This window comes from Euprymna scolopes, chromosome 3 (genome assembly GCF_053919585.1).
Source record: "Euprymna scolopes isolate OS-2025 chromosome 3, ASM5391958v1, whole genome shotgun sequence".
Classification (NCBI taxonomy): Eukaryota; Metazoa; Mollusca; class Cephalopoda; order Sepiida; family Sepiolidae; genus Euprymna; species Euprymna scolopes.
In genome coordinates, this window is record NC_136484.1 from 20,683,726 (window position 1) to 20,696,498 (window position 12,773).

General features: G+C 36.1%; 1 protein-coding gene across 7 annotated transcripts in view; it reads right to left on the bottom strand.

Moving 5' to 3' along the window:
- Positions 1-4,553: 4,553 nt before the first annotated feature.
- The window catches only part of LOC145253622 (TBC1 domain family member 1-like), a 386,800-nt gene continuing 378,580 nt past the window's right edge, over positions 4,554-12,773 (bottom strand). For all 7 annotated transcript variants that reach the window (XM_080112951.1, XM_080112952.1, XM_080112950.1 and 4 more), the window contains 2 exons: positions 11,030-11,199; positions 4,554-5,333 (listed from right to left, as the gene is read on the bottom strand). In XM_080112951.1, the coding sequence (XP_079969077.1) occupies positions 4,872-5,333; positions 11,030-11,199 (632 nt within the window). In that variant the 3' untranslated portion in view covers positions 4,554-4,871. The remainder of the gene's footprint in view (positions 5,334-11,029; positions 11,200-12,773) is intronic.

Genomic DNA, 12,773 nt, shown 5'->3' on the forward strand with positions numbered 1-12,773 from the left:
TACACTAATACCAGAGTGTCTCCATTTATGCTGAACATCTACAGAATCAATATATTATTACATACTAGCGGGGGTACCCGGCATTGCCCGAGTGTTTGTTTCCGGGACGGGGGGGGGGGGAGTTTTAAAAAATGTTATGGTAGGTAAGTAGGAAGGATCAAACCCGGAGTCATGAGTAAAAGTAGGAAAATAAAGTGTGAAAAAAAAACAACATCTGCAACGTTAACAGTTCGGCCACCAAGAAAAGTTCATTCCAGTTGTTTAGGAAAAAAAAAAAAAAAAAAAAAAAAAAAAACGACTACGGTAGGTCGGCACGAACGTGAAAATATAATGTGAATTGTCCAGCATGCTAACCACTACACCACAGAGCACTGCAGCTTAGTTTAGTGATTTTAAATAACTTCACATGAAAGAACTACGAAGCCAAACCGGTGTTCTCTTCTCAACTGTTCCTTGTGAACGATCCCAAACGGTGTTAAGTGGTGGCAGGGGGAGGAGGAATTAATTAGAGAGAAAATATTTTACCACTTCCATTGATCTTAACCGATTTTGGCCGTGACTTCTCAGCAGAAAAAGTATAGAAATCTAAGATTATCAAGGAATTTGAGAAATAATAAGCCTATAACACACCTCAGATATTGTTCTGCCGTTTGTGCATATTATATTTGTATGAAATATCTTGATGTTTAATCCTATTAATGTCAAAATCAGACGGGAAAAAATTTTATTTATATAGAGATGAATGAGCCCCCTGTAGAATTTCTGCAGGTCCCACTAGTATATATATTTTTTTATATATTTTCCACTTAATTATATTTTTACTGCTTATTATATGTATTTTTGTATTTCTCTACTACACTCACTTTATATATTTCCATACTCTCCTATATATGTCCCCATCTTTCCTACCTACATTTTCAACATCCTTTCTGCTGCTGTATGCATCTAATCTGTCCCTATCTCATTTCTAAGCTAATGTCGTTAAGCCAGCTTTTTTTGTTGATATAAAACCCTGGCTCTTTCTCCTATTCTGATGAGAAGCATTTGGCTTCGAAATGCCATGGCTCAAAGAGGTTCTTTTTCCTTATTGACCTGATAATGTAATAAAGTTTTATTTAACTCTGAATTCTCATCTCTTATATTAATTGCTGCACTTGTAGAACTTTTACTATCTTGATACGTTTGTTTGTTAAAAGATTATTTGTATCTTTTATATATACAATGTATATATATTTATTTATTCAGTCTGTAAAGGATGAAGTAATTTCTGTAGGAGCAAAAATAAAAAAAAAAATAAAAAACTCAACACATTTTTTAGCCATTTCTCATTTGTTTAGATTAGTCAGAGGTAGCAAGAAGCATCAGATGAGGTTAGGCTAGCACTTGCTTCCCTTGACGAGGTTAAATAAATTATGAGAAATGAATAACTAGTGTGTGTAAAGCATTAAGCTATTTTTTTTTATGCTACTCTTTGCATGGATAATACATCATTAAACAAGCGATTATTTAGTCAAAGATTTCCACAGAGTGAAAAATAAGAGCCATAACTCCATGGACAAAATACTGGCTTGTTTAATATTATCCATACAAACAATAACATAAAAATCAACTTCAGTCACAGCATACTGTCAGAAATAAATTTATAATGTTAAAAATACTTGCACATATAATCAATCAACATTAATCCTATACAATCTGCCTTGACAGAGTACAAAATAGACTTCGTGGCTTAGTGGGGGATGCCCTTTTCTCTACCTTGCAACCTCTCTCCCACAGAAGAAACGTTGCAAGCCTATCCTTGTTTTATCGTTATTTCCATGGCAGGTGCTCGTCTGAACTCCAATCTCTGGTGTCCCCTCGCCAATCTTTCACGAAAAACATCCGTCTAGCTGAATCCACTGTGAAAAATTTCCCCCACTCTATATCTGTGCCTAAATCAAAACGCGGATTCCATGAACAAAGCTTCTTTCTTAGAACTGCACGCCTGTGGAACTCTGTTCCGTCTGCCTGCTTCCCTCTGGACTACAACTTGGATGTCTTCAAGTCCAATGTTAACAAATTCCTAATGAACCGCCCCCTTAATTAAACACTTCATCAAATCTCCACACTAACGTAATGTACTTGCAATAACCCTTATCCCTGAGTGGCTTCCGGGCCTTGATAAGTGGTGATCACTGTGTAAAAAAAAACAACAAAAAAAACACACAATCTGAAATATTTTTTAATCCTATACAATCTATCATATGTATATATATATATATATATATATATATATATATATATATATATATATATAGTATTTAGTTCTCTTCCCCTGCAAGAACTTAGACACCAGGATTGGAAAGTGGGATTGAGAAGTCAGCGCCTTCGAGGAGGGACACTGTGACCTGCAAAAAGTGCCTGGGCAGCTATGTTGGCATTCCCCGGTGAGAGTGCCCCAGGCGATTAGCAATAAACTAACCCCTTCTCAAAGAGAGAACGCAAAGCCTGGGAGCGTGGAACTCTTAGAACTGCAGAGAACTACTCCTACCACAAAATTAACATGGACTGGATAAAAATTCATATATATATTTATATGAAAATATATATATTTCATGCTCTTCTCCTGTTTGTCTTCATCGTATTACCCCCCCCCCCCTCCCAAATTTTTCTATTTCTAATCTGAATGTTTTTAAAGTTGTTCTCTTTTTACCTTTATTTTTGTATAATGATGGCTTCTCTTCTTTTTATGAAAAAGCATTTAGCTTCAAAATGCCATGGTCTTTTTTTTCCTTTTCTTTTAACCCCTTTCTTCTAATCGAATTAATAATGCAATAAAGTTGCTATGTAACTCTTTATCTTTATAACATATTCTAATTTTTGTTGCTTTTTTTTATCCTGATAAGTTTGTTTTATTGAAAATTTATTTTTCAGCTTATGTTTAGGACTAATATATATATATATATATATATATATATATATATATATAAATATTGTATTTTTTATGATATCTATGAAGGTATTTTATTGTTGATGTTATTGTTTGTGTAGATTACAAAACAAGTGATTATTTAGTTGAGGCTGGAAATGAGCAAAGAATACCACAAAGTTTAAAATGAAACCCATAGCTCTACAGACTAAATAATCACTCATTAAAAAATATTCATGCAAACAATAGCAGCTTAATGTACAACAAATTATAAACTGTTGGAAATGAAATTATAATCTTTTTAATGGAGCATTCTAATAAATAATATATATATATATATATATATATATATATATATATATATCATTTATTTATTTATTTGATTAAGTTCAAGTATATTGTTAACATGAACTAAACTTTTTGACTGAATTCTGGGAAGATTTTATTCTAAACTTATTTTCTGACTGTGAGATTCATTTGGAGTCCTGATGAGACATGGAAATGTTGAAACATTAATCAATCCACATACACTCCTTGCAATGTTATATTTTATAATATATATATATATATATATATATATATGTGTGTGTGTGTGTGTGTGTATGTCACTATGTATGTGTTTATGTATGTATATATAATAGAAAGAGAGTGTGTGTTTGTGTATAATTCAGTGTTATAAAAGTAACAAAAGTGCTCAATTACTTGTGCAAGAGTACACACACACACACACATATATATAATTGTTCAATAGACACTGTACATTATTATGCTCATTCATTGGTACGTTTGGTTTCATAGGAACTCATCCTGTAGGATTAGAGATGCCAAATGTGACAGATTCATCAGCCAATGCTATATAATAAAGTGATCCAGAATGGAAATTCTCGTTGGATGGAAAATTACCATTGTGGATCACATTACGTCAGCAGATGAATCAACAATATTTAGTATATTTAACCCTTCAGGTTGAGTTTCTAGCGTTTTTATAAAACCAAAGGTATTGATAGATGATCCAAATGATGTGTAGTGTCCATTGAATAAAATTCATCTCTTAATACATATTGATACAAGATATATATATATATATATATATATATATATATATACACGTTTTATTTTTTTATTACCGTATTTTTCTGTTAAGTTACATTATTGTTTCAGCTACCCGGCCGTTTTTTCGGCCGTCTGTAGCTTCCTCAGACCTTTACCTTACCTTTACTTAGGGTAAAAGTCTGAGGAAGCTACAGACGGCCAAAAAAACGGCCGGGTAGCTGAAACAATAATGTAACTTAGCAGAAAGATACGGTAATAAAAAATAAAACGCATATTTGCTCTACAACAGTATTGAGCACTTTCTTCAGTTTTTATTAATTACCATTTCTACTATATATATATATATATATATATATATATATTCCCCACACACAAAAAGACTATAAACTGATCCTAATTTCAGTTCACCATGGATTACAATTATATTAATTCCACAAAAAGACATGATGGTCATTTTGTATGAGACTATTCCAGACCAAGCATAACCAAGCCGAATAATATTGGAAGAAGATAAAAAATGACAGCATACGGAGTCGGACATATTTTAAATGCATGCTTTATGTCTTTTTGTATTTTAGTGTCGAAAAAAGAGAACGTTTAAAAAATTTATTTAATAACTTGGATCGTTGTGACAAAACACAAATAACAAAAACGTGTGATAAAAAGAAATGTCACGGACAAAAAAGAAAGAAAAACCGTTGCGGCCCAAATCATCTCAGTTTAGAATCAGAATATTCCAGTCACAATATTCAATCACGCATGCACGCACACACACACACACACACACACACGCACACACAATATCTCTTTTTCGTTTGTTTTTTAATTTTTTTAAAATTCTCCCACCCACCCAAAATAATCACACCAAAGAAAGTTTACCCCTCCCCCCTACAAAAACCCAATTTTCTTTTTACGTTTTTTCTTTCTCAGAATTGAATTCCTTTAAGGATGAGTTTTGTTCTTCCTCGTGGTTGCTATGTAAGAAAGCAGCAACTTCCTGATCCGAATTTAGAACATTGGCACCTGACAATTCCATCATTTCACTGCGCTCTTTCTCCAAGATGCTGACCCGATCAAGCAGTGCTGCTCTTTCTAATTCCAACGCTTGGATTTTGGAGCGAAGACGCGTTTCATTCGTCTGATAGGTGTTGATGGAACTTTCCAGACTCCGTTGCTGACTATGAGCATTTTGCAACTTTTCCATCAACTCCTGGTTCTGCTCTTTCAAAGATCGGTTGGCACCTTCAAGCCGATGGATGATGCTATTGCCACTGCAGCGTTCTTTTGGCGACCGATACACCATCTCTTCTTGTAGCACCTGGTACTCCACTTCGTAAGCGTGGAGCTGTTTTGTGTAATCAACTTGAAATGCCTAGAAAAGAATGAAAAGAAATTTAAACATCCATAAGATGTACTGTAAGTAGACATCTAAAAGGTGTACTATAAATAGATGGGTACAATAACAGATTGTGAATTAGCCAAATTTCTATCTACTGTCATCATTTGCAAACTGCGGTTGAAAAATATTTATTTATTTTATTGCGTATCAATTTTTCTGGGTTATTCAATGCCCAATCCAGTAATATATATAAAAAAAACATTACGCTTCAATTTCTTAGTACCCTCAAATATTTATTCATGGTTTTTGCTTTGGTTGTTTTGTTTTATGGTATATCTACCCTTTTTAGACTATTTAATGCTGAATTGTGTAATTTTGGAAAAAAAATTTTGTTTCTTTATGTCTTCAAATACTCATGGAGTTTGATTTGGCTGTTTTGTATAGAAAAATTGCTTTTGCAGAACATGATTTGAGTTTTACAAAAGGAGGGGAAAATTAACATCAATGCTTGATGCATTTTAGGTCAGGAAGCCAGTACCTTCAGACAGCCTAATCTGGCCACACCAGTTTCCAAGTATTAAACATTTGCAATAAATAAATATTTAATTTTAGGGGTAAAAAGTAAATATAAATTGCTTAGGATAGCTTTTACAACAGAAAGACATTGATTAAAGATGGCTGAAACATAAGAGACAATACCAAACACCAAAGAGATCCTGAGAAAATAATGGTTAGGTGTTAATGTCAGATGACTAATGAGTTACTTCCCTTGAATGGTTATAACGAAAGTGGAAACTATTTAAGGCAAATATACTGAAGTAAGTAAACTAGTAAATGTCTGTAGAGGCTGTAAGAAAACCATTGAGATTTGGTAACAAAATAATCTCCCTCATTTATCAAGCGAGCAGTACAGCCTTCACATTAAAAACTGCTGAAATGATGGTGCGTCTTCATTATTAGAGAGAAATTCAAAGATCGAAATATTGAATTTCAAATAAACTCAATGATATCTACTTAACTGTCATGTCGCAGTAATTAACTTATCCAAAAATTATGAAAAACAATAAGGTAGAAAATTAATTATTAATGAAAACAGTTTTTGAAAACAATTCACAAAAATTGAGTTTTGCTAAATTGGCCTAAGATTTCAGAAAATATTTACCTGCCTGGTTACAAGTCAAACTCTCTGGTTTCTTTGTTTAGCAAAACTCAATTTTCACCAATTATCTTCAAAACTATTTTCATTAATAATTAATTTTCTACCTTATCAGTTTTCGTAATTTTTGGATATGTTCATTACTGTGACATGACAATTCAGTAGATCCATTGGTTTTACTTGAAATTCAATATTTCGATTTTTGAATTCCACTGTAATAATGAAGAAGTACCCATTAGTTATAAAAGAAACAAACTCTTAAATTATGTTAAGAACAGCATTTTGATAATTCGGATTGTTTGAACGACTATTTTCATCTGGTTTGTTATATTCATATTTCGATTGATACAACAGACTTTCTTCAGGTGCCCCTTTCAAGACTTGGAAACCTGAAGAGAATGTTAAACTGAACCCTTTATTTACTTAATCTATGTAGATAGGTTGTTCAAATTTAGCCATGCTCGGGTAGAAATGTTAATTGTCATAATAGATGGAATGAGAATAATCTACCCCCATGAATGTACTGTAAATAGACAGGTGCAATAACAGATTGTGAAATTTACTAGGCCAAATTTCTATCTACTGTCATCATTTGCAAACAAACTAAGGTTAGAAAAAAAAAAAATTTTTTTGTTTGCTTTACGTCATTAACTCTTTTTGGGCTATTTAATGCCCAATCCAGTAATTTTGAATAAAATTTTTATGCTTCAATTTCTTAGTATCTTCAAATATTTATTCATGGTTTTTGGTTACTAATTCCATTCAGGTTCCTGAGTTTGACTAAAAGTTTGTCAAATTTTTAAAAAATGTGTTTAAAGAAAGTTGATGGTTAAATTGGTAGAAATGTTAAGAATAACCAATTAGTATTAACTACCCATGCGGGGTCGCAGAAATACCTGGATTAGGATCCAGGTTCAGGGCGAACCCCCTCGGAGCTGATGGACCTGTAGATCATCCCAGGTCATCCGTCTAGGAGAAGGAAAACTCTGAAGCTAAATCTAGGGGAGGTAGGACTCTTCAGTCCTGGACGACAACCTTCCTAGAACTTGTGACTCAAACAAATCACCGGTTGGCAAACATAAACTGCTTAAGGAGGAGATAGACTGTCTATCGCCCGGCTTTCATACTCCTTTGCCTATTAGCCAGGCATAGAGGTACTATCACAGGGACTCGTCTGAATCACCCAGTGGTTGATCTTGTTTCCTGACTAGGGCAATGGACACCGCTTTTCCCTGCTCCCGCCACATCCCATCACCCTAAACTGGACACAAATGGATGCTTCAGTGCCATATATGTTGGTGCAGTTGGACTGGGCTGGCTTTGCCTAATGGATCGAGGGTACCGGATTGACAGTTCCTGGCTGCTGTTTCCGACTGATAGTACAGGAGCTCTAACTCTTTGGTAGCGCTTAGAGCGGCTGCTCCATCAACAGTTGTATAATATCGGGATGTTTGTAGTGCCATGTCGCGCATGGAAAGGGACCCGGTGGGCTTTCCTGAGGCCACAATCCTGTGGGTGAGGACAGCTGATGGTCTACTTGTATTGCATTTCTGGTATTCTGCACAACCACTTGTCCAGCACCCCCTCACTCACTCACCCTAACTGAAACTTTTAAAATAAATAAAATGAAATGACAGCTCAAGCAAAAGTTATGTTTAAACCAGGACCAAACTCAAAGAAAATCAACCTGCCTCCTCCCTTGAGGCTTGCATTTACGAATATCCGCGGGCTTAGAACTAACTTAGATGATGTTGAGTCATTTCTCCTTGTAAACACCCCCGATATCTTAGCATTAAGTGAAACTAACCTTCACTCCTCCATTCCCTCTAACCACTTTAACATGTCTGGTTATCTCCCACTCTACTGTAAGGACTCGGACAGACATATGCATGGGCTTGGAGTCTATATTCGTAACACCCTCCCCCGACTAGAGAAATAAAACTAGAATCAGACGACCAGGCCTTTATGTGCTGCAGACTAAATATGCAACACAATATTAGCTACTTGTATTTTCTCTACCGCTCTCCCTCAACCCAAGACTGTACCCTAATAAACAAAGTCTCAGACAGCATAGATATAGCACTCACCCTCGATACTAGCGCACAAGTACATGTATTTGGTGACTTCAATGTCCACCACAGTAACTGGCTAGGATTCTCTAATTACACAGAAGTAGCTGGTAGCACAACACATAGCCTCTCTATATCCCATTCACTATCTCAGATGGTTACATTTCCGACACATTTCGCAGACCAGCAAGATCAACATGCCTCACTTCTAGATCTCTTTCTGACAACGGTTCCCGATGATTGTACAACAAATGCCCACAGCCCACTCGGGAATGCTGATCACGCTGTGATAATGGTAGAAATCAGCCTAAATTCTCGCCCTAAAACTGAAGGCCCACTACTCAAAACAACGAGGTATTGCAAAAAGGCTGATTGGGAAGCCATCAGGGAACTCATCAGAGATGCCCCATGGCAAAATATCTTTACTCTTCCAGCGGAACAGTGTGCAAATGAGACCACTGAATGGTTCAAAACTGCAATTGAAGCACATGTTCCCGCATGAAAATTCTATAGCAAGCCCCACTCTCCCCAATGGTTTACTTCTGCTTGTGCAGCTGCCATTTGTCAAAGGCAGCATGCGTTTCGCAGATTCAACCGACATAAGTCCAGCTCAAATAAACAGAAGTATATAGAAGCTAGAAATAATTGTAAGAGAGTGATAGAGACAGCTAAGACAGATTACTCTGAAACCACCAGAAAACGCATCAACCACAGAAATTAGGAACCCGGGATTTTTGGAAAATCTACAAATGCGTAGTAAATAATGAGCAGTCAACTATTCCCCTACTATCAAACAATCATGAGATTGCTTGCACGGCAACTGACAAGGCTAATCTGCTTGCCAGTCGGTTTGCCTCAAACTCCACACTGAACTCGGTACACCACTCACTCCCTGATTTTCCTCTGCGAACAGACGCCACACTTGACGATTTGAAAATCACCCCTTCTCAGGTACATGCTATTATAAAAAACCTAGACACCTCAAAAGCATGTGGACCAGATCTCATCCTGGCTGTGCTATTAAAAAAATGCTCTGCCGAGGTTGCTCCAGTTCTCTCCAAACTTTACAATAAATGCCTTAACGAACCTTGCTTTCCCGACTGCTGGAAAACCGCTTCTGTGGTACCAGTCTTCAAGAATTCTGGTGAAAGAACTGACCCACTAAATTATCGCCCCGTTAGCCTCCTCCCGCTTTTTGCCAAAATATTTGAGTCCTTAGTTAATCAAGCCCTAGTCCAGCACCTAACAGCTGCTAAACTCCTGACTGATAAACAATATGGATTCAGGCAAGCCCGTTCAACAGCAGACATCTTAACTGTAGTTTCTGAACGTATATACCGTTCACTGGACAAAACAGGGGAGGGTAGAGCGGTAGCCCTTGATATATCTAAGGCTTTTGACAGGGTATGGCACGATGGTCTTCTAAGGAAAATTAGATCATATGGAATCACTGGAAGAATTCATAATATAATTAAATCCTTCTTAAGTAAGAGAAAAATCCAAGTTGTCCTCGACGGTCGTACATCTAAACAATATGACATAAATGCGGGAGTTCCTCAGGGGTCTATCCTTGGACCTCTATTATTCCTGATATTCATAAATGACCTCTCTGATAAAATTGTTTCGGAGATGGGTATATTTGCCGATGACACCACTCTCTATAACAGATATGAGGGGAAAACAAATGAACACATATCCAAGGAAATGGCAGAAACACTAGAGGATGACCTCCAATCTGTAGTGGAATGGGGGACAAAAATGGATGGTCACATTCAATGCTGCTAAGACTAAGCTTATTTCCTTCAATAACTACAAGAAACCTTCTCTACCACCAATAGCAATGGCCAAGAACACATTTCCTGAAAGCACTTCTTTTAAACTCCTCGGCCTAACGTTTACGGGGAATATGAACTGGAATAGATACATTGAGAGCATTGCCAAGGCTGCTGCAAGGAAGGTTGGCTCTCTCTACCGTGCCAGAAAATTACTTATGCCTGAAAGTATCCTGTACTCTATAAGGCCACCATTCGCTCATGTATGGAGTACTGTTGTCACATCTGGGCTGGTGCATCTGCTGTTTATCTCTCACTCCTGAACAGGGTTCAAAAGAGAGTCGCCAACGTGATAGGTCCTGAACTGTCATCTAGGCTTCAGCCTCTGTCTCATCGACAAGATATTGCATCCCTCTGCCTGTTCTACAAATACTTTAATGGTGAATGCTCTGACGAACTGCAAACACTTGTACCTTCTCGACGTAACTACCCCCGACAAACCCGACAGCCCCCTGCTGTAAAGTGGCACTGTGCCTTGTTTGGGATGAAAACTGAATAATAAAATTAAAAAAAAAAAGAATTTAACAACCAAGATGAGAATAGTAATCTGGATGATCCAAATAATGCAAGTTAAACAAAAATGCTTTTTTTGGCTTGGAAAACCAACTTTTGGTCAAGCAAACCATTTTGGATGCTGCGATGGAAATAGAATTTTAGAAACCAGATACAAACCTGATTGATGATTCGTTCCATTTGTACTAATCCCATGCCAGGAAGTGTGGTTTTCAAGAATTCCACAATGTTTTCAAAGGATTCACAGTGCATTATAAGTTCCTTATGGTCACCCAGAAGAATGAGGCAGACTTTGAATATAGCATCGATGCCTTGGTAAAAGATTAAATCTGAAAGAACAAATACATTTCCATTTATCAGATAATCATTACAATATTTCAATAGCGATGATAGTATTATATATCATCTTTATTTTTTTTTTTATTACAGGAATTCTTTGAGATGAGTAATTTGTGTATTTATTTGTAGACTTATCCTCATCTTTATAGTTGTTGTTTCACCAAATTTGGACCAATTCATCCTTTGGTCTTCTTCCGGTGATTAATAGGGTTATGACAACAGAATATTCTTTTCATTGTTTTGACTCTCGAGTATATATCCGACACAGTTAGACAGTTAATCAACCGAGAACCACATCACTCTATATAAAAACATATAAGATATCAACTCGAGAGTCAAAACAATGAAAAGAATATGCTGTTGTCCTAGCCCTAGTAATTAATCATAAAGAAAAAGGCCAGAGGATAAATTGTCTGAAACATGGTGAAACAACAACTATTAAGATGAGGATAACAGTCTGCTAATAAATAAATATATTGATGATAGTAAATAATTTCATTAGATTGCTAAATCCTAAGCAGAATCATTTATATATGTTTTTATTTAATTACCTCTGTACAGTGATTTTATATCTCTCTCATGAAACAATTATACATTATAGAGAGAGACAATTCATATTTTGTTTCTAATTCTTTCTAGTTTTCTTATTAGTTTTTTTTTCTGGAAAGAACTGTCTGATGTAACGTGCTCATAGTCTCCCTATAATACTATCACATTCCTCCTCTCCCAATGATTAGGAAGAAAAAAAGAAAAGAAAAAACACGATAACAAAAAAGGCAAAATAAGTTGATCATCAGAACAAAGCTTATAGGAAGTGAGTTTAGTAGAAAGACAATGGAGAGGAAGTTGTTCACCAACACATACAAAAGGAAGCTGAAATAGGATTGTTAATCAAGGTGAGGCAGTGAATGGGACAAAAGGACTGGACAATACATGCTGATATACTTAGAGTTAGTTTATGGAGAGTTCTAGGAGTGGCAATGAGTTTACAACAATTAGGGATAGTTTACAGACAGTCTTGAGTTTGCAACAGTTGATGACCGTTTGCAGTTTGGGATAGTTGAAGGCAGTTGTAGCTTGGAACAGATTGAGATGAGCTGACATCAACTGATGAACACAGCCTTCGATAGAAGACATAAATGTGGATCTAAGCATTCAAAGGGTTGTTTCCCGCACGCAGAACCCAACTGATAGAATGTGTTGGAGTCTTGTTTCCTTTTTTATACTTGTTAACTCATCCTCATCTTTGCAGTTGCCAATGTGATAGACGATGACACAGCCATAATGGAATGTGCTCTGATGAACTCATTGCACATGTGCCCCCCCCCATGTAAATATTCTCGACAAACCCACTTAGCAACAAAATCATACCGCTTCACTGTTGAGGTCCCTAAAAGCTAGAAAGCCTTCTACTCTAATAGCTAGACTTTGGAATTCCTTTCCTGCATCCCTGACTGTACTGATATGCAAAAGTTTAAATGTAATGTAAACCAACATCTTGTTAATCTTTCCTAGGCATGGTCCCAATTAGTAGCCCTTATGTCCAAATGATGATATGCCTTGT